General features: G+C 37.1%; 1 protein-coding gene across 1 annotated transcript in view; it reads left to right on the top strand.

The window, feature by feature from the left end:
- The window catches only part of LOC107602497 (S1 RNA-binding domain-containing protein 1-like), a 77,257-nt gene extending 73,956 nt beyond the window's left edge, over positions 1-3,301 (top strand). The window contains exon 15 of the mRNA XM_016295010.1: positions 2,740-3,301. Within this exon, the coding sequence (XP_016150496.1) occupies positions 2,740-3,032 (293 nt within the window). The 3' untranslated portion in view covers positions 3,033-3,301. The remainder of the gene's footprint in view (positions 1-2,739) is intronic.
- Positions 3,302-19,741: the final 16,440 nt, after the last annotated feature.

Below are 19,741 nucleotides of genomic sequence, written 5' to 3' on the forward strand. Positions count from 1 at the left end.
ATGTATGCATGCCTACACTTTTATATGTCCTAATAAATAAATATAGACTGTAAGCATTGAAATAAATGATAAAAAAAAAAAGATATAAAAACAACAATTAAATGAAATCGAAGACAACACTTTGGGGGTTCACCAGTTGGTGGTTGGGAAATGGTGCTACAATTTAAATGGTTCAAAATGGCTTCCAAATATCTGTCCACAGTAGTGGTCATGAATGGGTTAAATTCAGTACAATGGCTTTATATGAGGAAAAGACGGAGGTTCAAGTTATTATGCACAGATAATCTTGTTTGATGGCTTTGGAATTTCATTAAATGGAAACAAGGAGCTCGGACATTGGAGGGTGAGTAATTAATGACAGAATTTTAATTTTTGGATAAACTAACCCTTTAATTTGAGCATTGTCAGTAGATCATCTGGAAAACGTTCCACTCGCATTGGTGTTTTTTTGGAATTGCGCTCTCGTGCTAATTTGCCTTTAGTAAATCTGGCCCAAAATTGACAACTCAAATAGTTGTTTTCTCATGAGGTTGGATTGACTTTTCCATTTAATGGAAGTTGGCCATTGGTTTTTGAGCTGTTAAGCTTAAAAAGGATAAAAAGGCACAGTAAATGCATAATAAAAGCCCAACTCATAAACTATATTTAATTCATACACATGTGAGAACAAATACACACACAAGCACACACACCCTCCAACCACACACTTGAATGCAATCATGCACACATATACCTGCATTCATTCAGTATACATGTATGCATGCCTACACTTTTATATGTCCTAATAAATAAATATAGACTGTAAGCATTGAAATAAATGATAAAAAAAAAAAGATATAAAAACAACAATTAAATGAAATCGAAGACAACACTTTGGGGGTTCACCAGTTGGTGGTTGGGAAATGGTGCTACAATTTAAATGGTTCAAAATGGCTTCCAAATATCTGTCCACAGTAGTGGTCATGAATGGGTTAAATTCAGTACAATGGCTTTATATGAGGAAAAGACGGAGGTTCAAGTTATTATGCACAGATAATCTTGTTTGATGGCTTTGGAATTTCATTAAATGGAAACAAGGAGCTCGGACATTGTCCTATAAATACTTCCTTTTGTATTCCACCAAAGAAGGTAGATCATACAGATTTGTCAGGCGGTCATGTAAATGCAAAATTTTCATTTTGTGTTGCTTTAAGAAATAGACATGTAGGACAACTCTACACAATATAGACAGGCTAATGCAAACTAAGTGCATGGACGTTTTACATTTTCTATAATGTGGTTCAGATTGTAGCCTGTGGCTAGGTTTTTAAATCAGTTTAGCACAGCACAAACCAAAGTATCAAAGTTCTTTCTCAACATGGCCGCTGCGCAGATCACAGACAATGCTGGCATCTCATACTCGTTTCCTCACTCCCACCTAGCGATTCTCCTCCCGTCTCCCCTGAGTCCGTCTCATGTCTGTGAAATGACTGGGCGGCGCTCCAGGCTTTTGAAGTCTTGCCGCGTAATTTGGGGGAAGACCCACATTATTAAAGCAGACCTGCCGACAGATATATCATTAATGAGAGAGAAAGCTGCGTAAAGAGGAAAGCAGAGTAGCCTTGATCCCATCGCTAAAATCCCCCAGTGACTCTCCAAGTGAATAAAAACGACCAAACAACAAACGCCTCTTCTGGTTTTAATGTTAAGTTCAGACATCTGAGAAGACATTGTTTTCCTTCTGCGGGTGTTGATATTAAATGTTATGTTTCATTAAAGGTGACAGGATTATAATTGAGACGAATGTCTTAACGTGTTTTCAGGGTTGGGGAGCAGAGTTCATTATATGCAGAGAAAGATTTTCTTGGGGAACGGGAGGGGGTTTTATTTCCACACTTGCAAAGATTATGGCAATGCTCGTTGAAGTTGAATTAAGACTCCTGTGGAGGAAAAACTCTATTTGTAGGTCTTTTAGAAATGTTAATCTGAAAATGCCGCAAAACATATTGCACATCTGAATAAAGTGTTTTTAAACATCATTGATCAAGATCATTAGCAGAGATGGTCGCAGACGATGAGATGTCACCTCGTCAGTGTCGTGCACTAGATAGGACACTAGTTTTCTCATCAGAAGGCTGCAAGCTCACTTCCCCTGGTTGGAAGCCTGATGGGTTCTGCTCTGTAGCCAGCTGTATAAATAACAGCCATGTGAGCGGTGCTCTAGGTAAGGTGTCCCGGATAAGAATAATCAGAGATGAATGTTTCCTGGACTGCAGAGCCTGCTGAGAGGCCATGTTTATGTAAAAAGCACCTCCCAAAGAAAATCACCCCAAAAAACAGACAAAATGGACTCGGAAAAAAGAGGTTTGAGAGGCCTGGTAATTCTATTTGTTTTAAACCATTAACTGAAGCTTGTTTCTAATGTCTAGCTTTGGAGTTCTTGGATCAGTTTGGAGGACGGTGCTCAAGACTTGAAGGGAAGGAGGCTAATGTCAGTCTTAGTCATTGGAAAAAGACAAAATCTGTTTAAACATTCTATCTTTCCATCTTTGTTTCGAATGGTGCAGTCACATTTACCATTGCTTGGCGAAATTTAGCAAATTCCACTAATTTCAAGCGTTTGCGTGTTTTGCATGAGGGCGAAAAAGTTCCCCACACGAATTCGTCATAAATTACAATGTACAATTGTTTGCCCATGACATTTTACTAATATGACTGCACCTTTACCCTAATTATTTTCTGTTTTATTGTCCTCAATAGATTTTGAACAGGCAGATTTCAAGCGGGAAATTGTGTCCATGAATGACCTACACGATGGAATGGTGGTAACAGGTCGTGTAACAAACACTGCTTTATTTGGAGCCTTTGTGGACATTGGAGTCGGACGTTCTGGTCTCATCCCAAAGCGTTTCATCACTCCGGATAAGCTTCCTGTTGACCAGCGGCAAAGAAGCCTTGCTCTCGGCCCAGGTGAGCGGGTAGAGGTACGGGTCATAAATGTGGATCTTCAGAGGAATCGGATCAGTCTGGACCTCATTAGGGTTCTTAGATAGGAACTATTCATTGAAGATTTACTGTAGTCAAGTCTAGTTTTCAACTCTGCTTTCATGTCACGTGAAAAAAAGTTAATATCTTTTGTTCTTGTTGCTGTTGCTTTTTTGTTCTGTTCTGCATTTGACCTGCTGTTACTGTAGTTTTCATAACTTCAATAAAATAGATATCTTGCTACGTGAAACTTGACAGGATTATAATTGAAATGAATGTCTTCATCTTCCCAAACATGATGATTCTTGTTGCAAGTGATGCTCTTCCGAAAAATATTGTCAGTTTTATATTCTCAGCAAATTATTAAAATACCATCTGGTAAGATTTACTTAATTTAGGCATATTAAGATGACAGTTGTTAATAAGTTAGTAAAAATAATTGAGTTAAACATTGAGTTAACATTGTCCTTTAAATACAGTTTTTGTTCATTATAAAAATACAGTCTTTTTTTCACTCCCTTTCATACCTTTGCAAACCCCAATTTAACAACTTGTGGTATAACTGATGGATGCAATTCTATGCAAAAATGAATGCAGTTAATAATAATATTATTATTTAAAATAATTATACTTAAGAAACTTGTTCTTTTTACATGAGTATTGTTGGTTTTTCTGTGTTTCTGTGACACACTGTTACTGTAAATTTATTCCAGTACAGCATAATTATGATGCCTTAAGAGGGTGTTTCAGAGGCCTGTGAACCAGACACTAACTGGATGCTGTTGCTATGGACCACTCAGGATGCAGTCGCAGATGTTACGCTACCAAACTCAGGCCTGTTTGATTGACAGCCACTTATCAGGCAAAGAATGGGGGGCTTGCAAAAGCAGCTGCCACACTGCAATATGACTAGAGGCCGTGGGGAAAAAACGAAACCTAATTATCCTAGACTAGCCACGTGCTAACGAGCCACTTCAAAATTAATCCCACGCTCCCTCGTCTCTATTATCTAATCTGTTTGTGTTTATATGACACAAATTAAAAAAATGGATAAATAAGAAACCTGAGGTGCCCTGAGCACTTAAAACAAACCACAGGGACCAAATTCAAAATGAGTGTGTGATATTTGCATTGGGGACGTTGCTTTGTATTACAGAGAAGTTTAATCAGAACTCAGCTGCAGCGGAAGGATTGAAGCCTCATTGTATGATCAGGTGTAGTGGATTTTACATTGCTTTTATTCACCAATTCTTTACCAATTATTTCTCACTATCATTTGTTGACTCAAGCTGCTAAAATTATTGTTTATGGATGGTATCTCTTTTTCATATCTTAATACTTTTTTAATGTATTTTGTTATTTTTGTATTAGTTTTGTATGAAGCCTTTGTGAGCATAAGAGACTTCTTTCAAAAACATAAAAAATCACGTGTTATCAAATGATCTGCTGTTTTTGATCACAAGTTTAAAGCCATGCATTTTTTTTTCTAATTTGTTATCTGGACACAAAGATGCTTTGCTCTGCTGTTGAAGGGGTCTCACCAAGAAAGGCTGAGGCTAGAACAGCTGGTCTTTACCGCTGACTATATGGCCATGTGTGTGAAACTCTTATCTTATTTACAGACTTCACCAGACCATTTTCTGGGATTTTATCAGAGCTGCATTTCCTAAAGTCAGATAAAGAACATGTGTGTGGATTTATGTGCATGTGCTGCATTTTATGTTAAAACATTTCTCAATCTTTCCCATTACATGTTTTTTCATTAGCTGAATTAAGAAAAGCACAGGGCTTGCACCAACCATGCAATGTCTTTGGCGATGATTATATGTGGAGAATGGGTTTTGAAACTGGCAGTTTATGATGTGATGAATGCAGAAACCCAGGGCAGAGTACCACTGTACCAAACCCACATACATACTGGAACATTTTGGAAGTGACAGTTGTGTTCAAATGCAAGAGTGAATCCCCCAAATCACTGGTTCTCAACCAGGGAGCCAGGGTCCACTAGAGGGCCTCAGTAAATGTTTAAGTGGGCCTCAAGATGGCTTAAAATGAGACAAAACAATAATTAAAAAAGCTAAAACAATTTAAAATTAAGATCTTACTTATTTTATTGACTGTTTTTCATTGAAGAACCAGGATTCTTGGAACAAGAAGTCTCGGAAAACGTGAATATATGAGAAATTGTAAAAGTGTGATTTCTAGACCTGCCAAACTCATGGAAATTGAAAAGTCTTAAAATTATTTTTTTCATATTTCTTTTAAAAATCCTTATCCTTAATCTTTATCCATAAATCATGAACAATTTGAAAAGTCACGGGGTCTTTGAATATTGTTGTGGACAATGGGTGGCTTTGGAGTCAGTCAATAAGGTTGAGAATCGCTGCTCTAAATGATCATTTAGAGTGTGAACAGAATTCTGGAGTCACTCCTGATACTGCAGTGATTGACATATGATCACCATACCAACTTAGTGTTTGTGAACTTGCTTTGCTTTTTGGCATCTGCTCTTTTTGAGGAAAGAAATGTTTGCAACCATTGACTTTAATGTCTGAGTCAGATTGAACACTGAATTTACTAAACTTTGTGCTTGGATTTAAGGGATTCTAGACCGCCGTTGCTTCAGTGTTTTAGAGTTTTACTAATTGTCCACACAGGAGAATGAGGCAGATTTAAATGGCCATGTCAAAGAGACGCACACTGTTAAACTGCATATAACAGCTCCTCCAGCCAAGAGCAGAACACTTCTCTCCTTTACAGTAAATCAAAGACACGTCCTACAACTTCCACAGCCACACACAACTTCCACACTTGAAGAGTGTTCCAACTGCACCCACTGCTGCCGTCATCAAACACACGCATATGAACATACCACTAATGTGCCTGGACACTGAACTTCATGATTGAATCATTGAAAGCCTGTTCTGTACACTTGTAAAAGCTTCGTATTAGCTGTGTGGATTTCCCATGAAGCCAATATTGCGGTATGGTTGCAGTAAAATCTAATTAGCCTACCATCCTACAGAAGAAAAACACTATGAGTGGAACTGGAATTTTACTGCAAAAGTACTTTGTGTTGCCCAAGAGGAGTGAGTTTATATGTCCCTTTAGAGAGTTCGCTGTGTTCCCAGTGTTAGTTTTTGCACGGGGTTCGATCACACCGTTGGGAGAGACAGACAGTTTGTACTTGTCTAGTTTTTGAAATGAGAGTGAATGGCCATATCTTGTGGATATGGTGCATTTCAAGGGTATTAGGTTTTAGCTTGTTAAGAGTGTTAACAGTGAGGAGTGAATGATGAATATATTATATTATATTATAATTAATATAATATAACGTGGTGATATAGGTAAGATTTTATGTTTTTGAAAGTTTGCAAAACGTCTCATATGCAAATTAATTCAATCACAAATACAGTAAAAATATTAATATTGTGTGTATATAATCGCAAATATTATTACAATTTACAATAACTTTTCTATTTTAAAATATTTTAAAATGTAATTTATTTTTGTGATGTCACATGATTCTTCAGAAATTCTAATATGCTGATTTGATGCTCAAGAACATTTTTGCTATTATCACAGTTGAAAACAGTTGTGCTGCTTGATGTGTGTGTATATATATATATATATACTGTATATAAAGAGGAAGCCTTTTTTTCTTATTAAATATAATTATATTTATTTAACTATCCAAATTTAAGATTATATAGTCAGTTGCATTATTATTATTATTATTATTATTATTATTATTATTATATGCATTTATTATTGTTTTTTGTTGTAATACAAAATACATCATGTGCTTTGGTCACAAAGACTATTTAAACTTCATTCTCTCAGACCCAGTTTGTCCTCATCAGCTCTTCTATGAATGCCTAAGGGCAGGCGAATGGCTGTTTGCATTAGGCTGCACCTTGTCAACAGAGCTTATAAAAGCTGTTGTCCCCAAATGAGAGGGATATCAAAACCTCAATGCAAGCATTGGATTACCAGGCCCATGGGGAGCCCCTCTCTCCCCCGAGCCCCTCCCCTGCCCTCCAACCCTACTGAAAGTCATCTTGCTCCCTCTTTGGCGGCCATTAGACTAACTGTGTTACCCAGCCTGCGTATCCCCTGCAGCCCCTCAGCTCATCTCCACTAAGTGGATAATGTCTTTAGACTGATTATGAGAGTGAAGGATGCTATTGAGATGGGGCCCTGCAGCACTGAGTCCTTTACAGGCCAAATATTTTCACAACGGTCCAGGTGTTTCGCTCTCAGAAAGGGGAGGGCTATAACAGGGGGCTCACTAACATGATTGGCACAAATGTGAGGAGAGACGTTTCACTTACAATAGTAACTTAAGACTGTAGTTCACCCCCAAAATTGAAATTCTACTCACTCTAAGAATGCTTGAAATATATTTTTCTGTAAGCAGAAGTTCAGGCTGTTCTGTGAAAAAATTATGCTGTGATTCTTCAAAATTGTGGGGAAAAATTATTTTAGAATATATTGTATACATTTATTATAATCTCTCTCTCTCTCTCTCTCTCTCTCTCTCTCTCTCTCTCTATATATATATATATATATATATATATATATAGTATAAAAGTTGTTTTTGTAAATTAAGTTTAAAATAAAAAAGATTATTGGATTACAGTTTACAAGAAAATAATTTAGTCTTTTATTTTTAAGTTTAATTTAATCGTTATACTTCATAATTTCTTGTTTAATTTAGTGTGTTACTTACATTTATTTGTAATTATTTGAATGAAATTTACTAGCAGTTTCTAGCAGTTTTCTTTAAAAAATATTTATTTATGGCATTTTGCTTTTATTAGGATAGGATAGTGTAGAGTAGACAGGAAGCGAAGTGGGAGAGCGAGAGGGGGTGGGATCGGGAAAGGTCCTCAAGCCGGGATTCGAACTCGGGACGCCTGCAACGAAATGGTAATAACTGTTGGCGCACTCCCCTCTAGGCTATGTGAACATGTGAAACTTATTTCTGCTCCAATTTTTTTTTTCAGCGTACATTTATAGTTTATAGTTTGCACTTTTAGTAGGTTGATTTTCATTCATTTCTGATGTGGAAACAAATAGCCTATAAAAGTAAGTGTGTGTGTGTCTTAAGTGACACAGATGTGCATACACAATAAAATGCTTGCTAAACCATTTTGAGCTGAACAATCCCTTTAACAGAAGACTGTATCCGTCTAATACTTTTCCACCAACATAAATTGTTTAAATTTGGTTGATTCAGTCCTTTTGGCCTTCAGTATTATTTAACAGACAGGCTCTTTCCTCCTAGTCCCACATTTCTGTGAAATCCCCCATCAGAAATGTTTGTGTACTCAGTAGACCTCTTCCTTTTCTTGGGTCATCAGTAAGGGCCCCTTGCTTGCTGTGATTGACAGGCTTGAGTAGGAAGTTGTGTTTCCACTCGCCCTCACCTCACTGGTCCCCTCATATGAGAAGCCTTTATCAGTGAGACTTTCTGTAGACCTTCTGACTTTTTCACAGCTCTCATCTCATATGCATATTTCATATCCACGGATCATATTCACGAACCGGAAGGAAAAGGGGGTACACAGGAGGGGAAAAACCCTATAATGGCCAGAGAAACATGCAATACTGTGGTCTGAAGTTGAACATACACTGTTGCGGCTATAAATCTGGAAAAAAAAATAATAATAAAAGACCAATCTGATGTTTTATTGTTGTTCTAATACATCTTTGTTTATAACTTTTCCTACAATAAAGCAGATTTATGGTTATGATTTGAATCTACATTGAAGTGAACTGCACTTTTGAATCATATCTGAAAAATATGACATGACAAGATTTTTACATTGTTCAAAAAGTAATAAAAAAAGAAGAAATTAATACAGTAAAGACTTGCAGTATAGTGTTACAATAAGATTTCTAATTCATGTTCTTTTGAACTTTCTATTAAATCAAAGAATCCTAAAAAGAAAAAGGATGGTTTTCACAAAAATAGTAAGCACACTGTTAGCAATTGATGTAATTTTTACTATACATTTTACAACAACGCATTGTATTCATGTTTTTATTGTAAATGCAAATGCATGATGGGAAATTTAAGGACAGTCCTGTAATATTATTGTAACTACACTGTAGAAGCATTATTTTACAGCCACCGCATAGCATTGTGGGGTCGCTGCTGTTTGAATTTTGAAATTACGCGGCCAACGGTACCAGAAGTATTTAAACATTTTTGAAAGAAGGAACACGTATCAGGTATGTAACATAAAATCTATTTTTATAAGTCTATGGATATATTAATACCGGTGATCTGAGTGAGTGCTGATTGTTTCGTTTGGTATATTTCAGTGGAATATTTTCAGATTTCTCTTGAACTGACCGCGGTGAAGTTAGTTTGAAATGGCGTCTTCATACTCTATCCAATTTAAAACTAACTTTACCACGGTCCTGAACGGTCAACACCGAAGGAAAAGACTGAGCGGCAGCAGCTGTAACACACCGCAGGATCAGCTGCACACCGGCTGCTAGCTGGATTATTTCAGACACTGATTTGTTGTTGATTATAACGTCATCTCCTCGGCTCGCCTCTACTCGCTTGGAACCTCGGCAGAGGTGATACAGAAAAAGGTAACGTTACCACATGCAAAACCACCAAAATAACGACAGCTCAAATAACGTTAGTGTCTTCATTTAATTCTGTAAATTAGCCATAACTGTGAGCTAAGCTGCTCTTCTGATATCTTTAGATGTTATAACGTTACTTTGTGCTTGGCGAACCAGGGTGGAAGAGCAGAGCATGTGTCATGTAAGCAGTCTGTATCTAAATAAAAATGGCACAAGGAGACAACTTTGAAGGGGATAGCAACCATATTTAAATTGGGTAATTTTTATTTTATTTTATAGGCACACTGAACTTTTTTTTATTGCACCCTGAGCATATTTCAGGCACAGAAGGTTTCCTTGCTTTAAACCCTGTTAATAGTTGTTACATGGATATACAGTGGGTACGGAAAGTATTCAGACCCCCTTAAATTTTTCACTCTTTGTTATATTGCAGCCATTTGCTAAAATCATTTAAGTAAATTTTTTTTCCTCATTAATGTACACACAGCACCCCATATTGACAGAAAAACACAGAATTGTTGAAATTTTTGCAGATTTATTAAAAAAGAAAAACTGAAATATCACATGGTCCTAAATATTCAGACCCTTTGCTCAGTATTTAGTAGAAGCACCCTTTTGATCTAATACAGCCATGAGTCTTATTGGGAAAGATGCAACAAGTTTTTCACACATGTAAGCCTATTGCATCCATAAAATGCCTAGTCTAAATTAGCAAAAACCATACCATAACTTTGTCTCCCACCCGATAAAATTGGTACTTTCGCCCATCATGCCAACACCGCCACTCATGCGCGTGTATGTGTTTATGTAGTGCAGCTTTCTAGTGCTCTTTTAGTTATCATATTGTGTTAATGCATTTCAGAAGAGACACTAAGCGCAGACAAGTGGATGATGTCCATGGAAGGAACGATTGTGATGGGGCCCCACAACAATCTTTTGAATGGAGTGGGAGCGACCTTCGCTGCATACTATGTGTTCAACTTGCAGTATCCTAAAGAGGCCTCAAGCACTCTTGAATTTGTCCAAAGGTAGGTTTAAACTGTTTACACACTAATAAAGAAAATAGATCCATCATTCTCATATGGAACGTCCCATGAATCACTTTCTTTTTGTTCAGTATTGTTAGGCTTTATGATATACTCTATGCATTGATGTCAAAAGACAGGTTTCCATCCAATTCCTTTGCATCTTTTAAGCGCATTTGTAAAAATTTGGCAAAAAAACCCCTATAATTGGAGAGTGTTTCCATCAGCTCTGTTATGCGAATTAGAAATGGACAGGTGGAGTCATGAACAGCTGTGGGATCAAAATGTAAGGGGCAACTTAAAAGACCTGATATAATTGCAACAAATGTGAATTTACGCGAAAACATCTGTTCCCATCAACGAAATATCGAGTCAATCCACATACAAGTTTTTATTCACATTAGAATATTTTATGTGAATTTTAACCGTTTCCAGTCAGGATTTTATTTTTCAAATGGTTAAAATGTGCATTAAAAAGCTGGATGGAGACATAGCTATTGCCGTTAAGTGTCTGACCTAGAGTTGGTATTCCCCTGCAGGACATTTATGTAAACACAGAAGTCTGACAGACAGCAGTTTAACATTACAATTTTTATTAATTAATTAAGTAAATTTTTTTGGTTAAGGTATTTTGCAGACGCTTTTGTCCAAAGTGACCTACAATATACAGTACATGCATATAAAGACATTATATATTTAAGTAATTCTAAATGTTAAGTTGTTAAATGTGTTAATGTTAAATAAATACATCAACGTCATTTTCTTCTACGAGCAAGTAGGAATAGGTTACTTTTTATGTTTTTTACACCGTATTCATTAATACACCATATCCACAATCATTAACAGATATGAAAACTTTTTTCACTCTCTCTGTTTTCAGAGCTTTTTGTGGAATCAACTCCCAGACGGGCAGCAAAGCAGAGAAGAGACACGGGCTCAACGCACCTGTCTGCACCCTCTTAAGAAAACTCCTGGACTTTGCGTTGATGGGCTAGTATTGATGCTCAATAATACTATTACTACAATACTACAATAATACTAATACCCCCACCAGTTCAAGACTGGCTGGGCACCTTTGTTGTTTATAAACATGTTCCCCCTGATGATAGGCTGTCTGGACGTCTGGAAGTGAGCTAGATTCTTCAGTGAAACTGTAATTTTGTTTGTATGAAATAAAATATGGATACCATTTTTGGAAAAAAAAGATAAAATAAGTTTGTAATATGTGATGTTGCATAGTTAATAAAAAAAAAAAAGTTGCCATTGTTTTGGTTTTAATTGTGGAAGATGGAAAATTACAGTATTTATTGTAACATTTACAAATAACAAGATGTATACAATATATTGAATTACAATATTAAATTGTAATTCTCTCCTGTAAAATTACAGGAAATTCCTGGCAACTGAGTTACAGTAAATTATAATAAATTACAGCATTTTACTGTAATAATGCTACTATAATCACAGTAACACTGCTGTATAAATACAGTACTTTATTGTATTAAAAAACAGTATATTACCTGTATATTACTTACAATTAGTTGCCAGGAATTTCCTGTAAAATTACAATACATTTTTAACAGTGCAGTTTTCTGTTTTCAACACTGATAATAATAAGAAATGTTTCTTTAGCAGCAAGTCAGCACGATTTCTGAAGGATTTCTGAAGGATCATGTGACACTGAAGTACACTTACTGTTACTTTGTTTTTGATCAAATAAATGTCTTGGTTAGCATAAAAGACTTTGGTCAAACTTTATTTTAAGGTCCAATTCTCGCTATTAACAAAGCATTAACTATGACTTTTGCATCAATAAACTCAACTAAAAACAGGCAATATGTTAATAATAGGCATGCTAATTAGCAACTAGTTAATAGTTAGAACTGGTCCCTAAACTAAAGTGTTACCGAGACTACTTCTCACCAACCCAAACTTTTGAATGATAATGTGTTTCTTGTTACTTAGTAGCTTTCATCATTTGCCATTATGAGAGGTCTTAGAAGATTTATGATTTAATAATCAAGATCAAAAAGATCATGAATGTTGTTTGATATTAAATATTTTTAATGGCCTCAGAGCATGGCTGCTTTGCTCCAAACAAAATGACAATCACATACAAATTTATATTCATCATTACATTGTAAAATGACCGTTCAAATCGCTGTCATTCAACACTTCGCAATTTCCTTAAAGACCCATTTGAGACCTCTGATTTATGTTGATTTATTAAAGTTACCGCTAGCTACCGCAATGAGCTACCGCAATGAGCCAGTGAAGTTCATTGTAAGCAGTGGTAGTGACGGGGAGGACATGTCCTGACGTGTCTCTGAGCCGCTGATGGCGGCTGCCAGGACATGAGACCTGCTGAGTAATTACCTTTCATTTAAGATATTCAGCTTCTAAACAATGAGGAGTAATAATACCTTATCAATGTCAGACTGACTTGTCACATTATGACAGATTTACTGTTAAAACAATACCACTGGCGCTCGAAAGCAGACCTGCTCTGAGACAAGCCGTCTGCGCTCTACATATGGGCCGTTTCTAGCAGACGTCGCTACATCACACTGCACACTCCCATCCATGTCACACATCCACAAAACCTCGTAATGCACTGTTCTCAAATGAAAATAAGTATTAAGCATTTCTGACTCTTTAATTTCAAGTTGAGAACTGCATGAAAGCTCTTTGACACCCATAATAAACTCCAATGTGATCCATTTTTATTGGGTTCCATTTAAAACGTGATGCTGTTTTCTTCACGTTTTGTGAAGCTTTTAGAATAATTTGTTGATTTCTATCTGCGAAGGACATTTTAATAAAACTACTATTTGAATTCTTAGTGTGGGTGTGTTTGTGGGTGGGTGTCAGTTTCTCTGTGCATTCATTTAGGGAAGTAGGAAGGAAGGAGGTTGTCCATTAACTGTAGTGCTACTTGGCCTCAACACCTTTAAGACAGCTGATGGTAATCTATTTTTCCCAATGGCCAGCAATTCAGGAACAAGAGGAGACAAGCCTGTCATCAAGAGCTTTCAGTCATTTTGGCAATTAGCTGTCACTTTGGTTTTTCAGTGCAAGTGTTGGCACTTTTGCTGTATCAAATAGATACAAGATGTCTGTTTTAGGCAATGGACTCTTGCCTTTCAAAGCAAGTGGCATCAAGGCTACAAAAATATGTACAGAACAGAAGTGACACATGATTTAAATGCCTTGTTTCAGTTCATTTTATTAAAGGAATGGCTGACCAATAAATTATTATTTGCTTCACCCTTAGGCCATCCAAGATGTAGAAGAGTTTGCCTCTTCATCAGGACAGATTTGGAGAAATGTAGTGTTACATCACTGGAGAACACAGTTATGGACAGATGACTCATATTTAGCTAACAATTTGAAAAAATCTTAACTTATGAAAACATCTTATGAATTTGCTTGTTTAAAAAATGCAGCTATTCACTTGTCATGTGGATTACTTGTGAATTATTGTGATGTTTTTATCTGCTGTGTGGACTCATTCTGACGGCACCCATTCACTGCAGAGGATCCTTTGGTGAGCAAGTGATGTAATGCTAAATGCTAAAATCTGTTCTGATGAGGAAACAGTCTATATCTTGCATGGCCTGAAAGTGAGAACGTTTTCAACAAATTTTAATTTTTGTGGGTAAACTACTCCTTAAACTGCAATCTTAAAGGGCCTTTCAGGCATACTATAACATTTTTGTGGGGATCAGAGTTCTGGATGTATTTGACACTTCAAGGTGTGATGAATCATGCTGACCCCTGTGGCAATAAACCTCATACTCAGCAAGTCCAAACATGCTTCATGTCTACGAGTTGTTATCTGTGTTCTACTTTTTATTAAGAAATTCCCCGACTTTGAGCTTTGCAGTATTTACCGAAGATTTGTTGGCTAATTTGAGAGCCAGTTTGTTTTGTTTTGACATTGGCTTGCTAATAGTTCTGAAGTGCAAGGTAAATGTTGTTTCATATTCATTTAACACAGAACACATAACGAGTTGTAATGAGTTATTTCTATCTGTCTTGGTGACACAGATTCTTCTATTTGCTTGTGTCTGTGTCCGTCTATATCCTGCCTTGTTCCATCAACATGGCCAAGAAATTACAACTTCAGAAACTCCACCTAACACTCACCATGTATGATGCCCATGCTCCCCAGGAGAGAAAACAGAGGCCAGAAGTTTCTAGGCCAGCTAGCCATCAACAGAGCTCTGAGTGAGCCAGAGTTTTACACTAAGCGCGTATAGCTGATTTTGTCTCGGGCCAAGCACAACAATGTAATGTTTCTTAAAAGCATGACAAGTTGAAAAGCTAAAGCCGTAGGCTGACTCATTGGGGCCTTTTCACAGGGGCCAATATTAAAGGGGTCATATGAAGCAATTTCAAGTGTTCCTTTCTCTTTGGAGTGTTACAAGCTCTTGGTGCATAAAGAAGATCTGTAAAGTTGCAAAGTCTAAAGTCTCAAATCCAAAGAGATATTCTTTGTAAAAGTTAAGAGTTAACCACGCCTACCTAAAATGGCTCGTTCTAACACGCCCCCACATACCTACGTCACTATGTGGGAAGATTTGCGAAAGCAAAACTACTTTGTTTGGTCTTCCAAAAGAGGACGATATCCGCTTCATCATGCCTAGAGCTGATCTGTGCTGGTCGCTGAGGGAATACATCAACTTAGTGCTGTGCATCGCCGGATCGGCTTTCACCGTGGACAAAGCGGAGTCCAGTCCGGGGTCGCCTTCATGTGGTTGCCACTCCTTCGTCGAATCCGCTGGCCACGCCGTTCTCAAGCCCGCGCCTCTGCTCACGCTAGGCCGCGGCTTCCGCTCACGCTAGGCCGCCGTGTGTTTCGTTGTGAAAGTAAAACTACTTTGTTTGGTCTTCCAAAAGAGGACACGACTACAAATCAGTGGTTAAGTTGTATTTACAACACTGTAACATAACTGATCCTGGAAGAGTAGACTACAATGCCGGCTGTTCTGACTCACAGTCTGTAAGTACGTTTTCATTTAAAGGATTTGCCACTGATGATTCAAACGCGAGTTTTGGGCAGTGTAGAGTAGCACTTGTTGTTTGTCATTTCTCAGATTACAAATGCATACATGGTTTTATGTTTACATGGCGCGATGCAACGCAACGCACAAAAAGACAGTATAAGTCATTTTAATCTGTAATTATGTCCCCACTGGATGCAACAAATGCCTCGTTTGTAATGGGTTTTCATGTTTTTTGTTTCGTCGCTCCGGCCGGACAGGGCATCAACAGTATGGTGCGGGGTGTAAGTATATATGGTCACACTTTAGTTTGGGGACCAATTCTCACGCGAGATTCAAACGCGAGTTTTGAGCAGTGTAGAGTAGCACTTGTTGTTTGTCATTTCTCAGATTACAAATGCATACATGGTTTTATGTTTACATGGCGCGATGCAACGCAACGCACAAAAAGACAGTATAAGTCATTTTAATCTGTAATTATGTCCCCACTGGATGCAACAAATGCCTCGTTTGTAATGGGTTTTCATGTTTTTTGTTTCGTCGCTCCGGCCGGGACACGGCATCAACAGTATGGTGAGGGGTGTAACATTTCCGTCACACGCTTGAGGTATTCTGCCAATCACAACGCACTGGATAGCTGGCCAATCACAGCACACCTCGCTTTTCAGACCGATGAGCTTTGTAAAAATCTACGCGTTTCAAAAAGGCGGGGCATAGAGGAGAAACAATAATGTACAGTATGTGGAAAATAATGTGTTTTTTAACTTTAAACTGCATAAACACATTTCATTACACCAAATACACAAAATAATGTTCTTTTTAGCAGCATCGTATGACCCCTTTAAGATATTAAGACTCAACAGCAGGAGGTTTGAAGCAGTACACTGCCAAAGCCTGTGTACTGACAATTAAGGTCCAAATCAACAAATCACATTATAGTGGTGTAACTGTGGTATTAACTTAACTTGCAATTGAAAGACAGTAATTTATATATGAACAATCTTGTATCTCAAAGATTAAAATAATATAAATTTAAGGCTACAATAAATGACTGAACAGATTTTAAACAATAGCTAGGCCTATCATGGATTATCAACTTTGTAAATGGTTACTGAGAATAATCTGGCATCACACAATGAATGAGTGAGGATCACAGTACCAGATTGTCAAATGAAACACACACAGAAACACACACCTTATTGCCAGAAGGCGTGTGACAATGAAGACAATAAGTGTGTCCTACTGGATGGATTCACAGTCTGAAACTAAAAAAAGTCTCCGTTCGTCATACACTGATTTTCTGTAAAAACTGTCAATTCAAATCTGCAGACTGATTATGACTTGAAGAGACTATAGCATCGACTCATCCAGACTGCAAATCAGGGCAAATGTCTGGATTTGCCTGGCAAATTCCTGCCTAGTCTTAAAGTTAAAATAGAAAATATTGTTTATGTTTTATATTTTAGGAACTGTTCATCAGATTCACGTAGTAAGATTATGGAATTGACAACCATTTTTAAACAGGATTGACTCTCAAATTGTCACATTTTAACAGTGGATTATATACATTTTTAATTCACTGCATCAATGAGTAACCAGTTATTTCAGTTTCCCTTATCTGTTGCCAGCCTAACCTGTAACCTTAGTGACACTGACTAAACTAATTATCAAACATGGCGTCCATAACATTGGAAAATCTTATCACAGTTGACATGCAGAGACAGCAGCTTTCAAACCTGCGTGAAGCACAAAGAGCGCGAACAGGACAAAACTGACGAGAGCATCTCCTTGGGAAGACAGCGATTGGAGCTAAAAGATGAGACACACAGCACAAGATACGGAAACATGGAAAAAACACCCCACAGACACGAGACAAGCGCATGTACACCGCAGAGATTGTGACGTGACAGATGACTGCTGTATGTTCACACAGCAGGTGTTCAATGAAAATGTGCCGTAAAAAAAACTCAATTTACGAACATGCGTTCGGTTGTAGAATGCTGTTGTCACTCTCGTAAATAACCGAACTGTGTGCGAACGTAACTGTATAAAGCACTCAAATACAGAACTGACAACCGTATTATATGGAGATTACTCCCTCACGAAATAAAACGTTCTTGGCTTTAATTTCCTCATTATTTCATAGTCTTTCATCATTAGATATACTATTGCAAGAAGACTGAGATAGAGGATGGATACTACTTCTGTCTACCTTGCTTTGTATATTTTATAAATATCATATTAGGCACCTTAATTAAACTAGCCAACCCCCCAGCTGTCCTATGAGGACCATATAGTTTATAAGATTTTACCTTGATCCAAGTAATCAGGTTTAAGAAGAACAATTAAATACAAGTTTATACAATATATAGTTCATTTGTTGTCAGCCTGTAGATGAATTTTTTGATCACACACAATACAAATAAAAATATGCAAAAACAAGGCAATTTAAGAAGAATTTATCTCTACAAAGAGACACATATGTAGTATATGCTTTTTTTCAACATTTTACCACTTATCGCACATTCCCTTTTGCCATTTTTTTCGGTGACTTTTTATTCATTTTCGCATGGAAAACTTGCAGAGAACAGGTTTCTCAAGCTTTCAACATGCACAAGACATCTGAGATGAAAACAAATAACATATCACTGCATATAATATTTAATGTTGGGTAATTTGTTTACCTCATGACTATTTCCAGATGGTTTTGCTTGTCCTCTTGATTCTGGTGAAATGGTAAAGAATAACCAAGGAGTTTATTTTCCTTGGAGTACTATATGACAGAAGTAAGGACCGTGTTCAAATATTGAAATCGGTACAAGAAAGTTCAAGGGAATGAAAGTCTCTATTTAAGCAAATTTTCATAAACAAAAATTATGTGGAAAGGAATGTCAAAACCGACCAAGCAGTGAAGCATCCAACTGAAGAATTGATCCTAGTGATGATAAGAACTGGAGGACCTCTGAGGAATTTTGCAGGCTTAAAATATAAAGTGCAGCATATCTGAGTATGTCAAGATTTGTGTAATGAGGGAAATTCCATATGGTAATTCTGTACACATGTAGCTTTGTAGAATACGCTGTCATTTTCCAGATCTGGCCATTGCTATTTTTCTTCTTTCTGAGAGGTATATTTTTCCTAAAATAACAAGTGAGAGCAGCAGATTTGAGTCTTATTTCTAATAGTCCAGATTAATGTTTTGCGGACCCTCGTGAAGAAACTGTGGCATTTACAAAAAGCGTGCGAGCTGGAGAGAGAGGTGGGGTGAAAAAAGTGAGAGTGAGAAAGGAAAAAGACAAAAAAAGAATCAGGGAAAGAGAGAGGGGCGGTTTTTGTCATCATATCTCCAAAGCCTCAGTTCTGCATTAGACTCATGGAAAACTACTTAGAACTCCAGACGTGCTAGTCTTGCCAGAATCAGCTTCCATTCCAAAAGGAATTAATATTAATATTAGAGAGAGTCGACCCTGACATGTGCAATTTAGGCCAGAACCCGTATAAATCTATCCCAGAAGCCCTCGCTTCCGGTTGGCCGAGACCTGGAAAGCTGGAACTTAGAGAGCTGAGCGTCTGAAATATCCATCGGCCAATTATCTCCCTTGCCCTGCTCGGGCTCAGAACTCCATAAAAAACTTGTCTGAGATGGACTCTGAGGCATTTCTGTTCCTCTTGTGGATAGGGCTCTGTGCCTCGTATCCCCTCTGACAAGCACTTAAATGTGAAGGACAAAAAGAATTCTGCAGTTCATCTATCACCTGTTACAGATTTGGGCTGTAGCTGAGAAGAAATAGTGTAGTGTTACCCACAGCTAGAAAGAGATCCATGAAGTATATTTCTGAAACGTTCCTAATGTCGGCCTACAAGTGGTTCAGCGTTTGCACATCTGGTTAGACACACATATACTGTATGTATTTATATATTGTTTGAATTTAATTGAATTGAACTCAACTTTCATGAGTTTGAATTTAAATTAAATTGGCCACGCCCCACAGGAAGTTTCTGAGTTTCTCATTTTTTAAAATGTAAAAATCATAAAAATAATTAAATAAGAATATATATACTGTGTGTGTGTGTGTATATATATATATATATATATATATATATATATATATATATATATATATATATATATATATA

This window comes from Sinocyclocheilus grahami, unplaced genomic scaffold (genome assembly GCF_001515645.1).
Source record: "Sinocyclocheilus grahami isolate Dianchi unplaced genomic scaffold, SAMN03320097.WGS_v1.1 scaffold328.1, whole genome shotgun sequence".
Classification (NCBI taxonomy): Eukaryota; Metazoa; Chordata; class Actinopteri; order Cypriniformes; family Cyprinidae; genus Sinocyclocheilus; species Sinocyclocheilus grahami.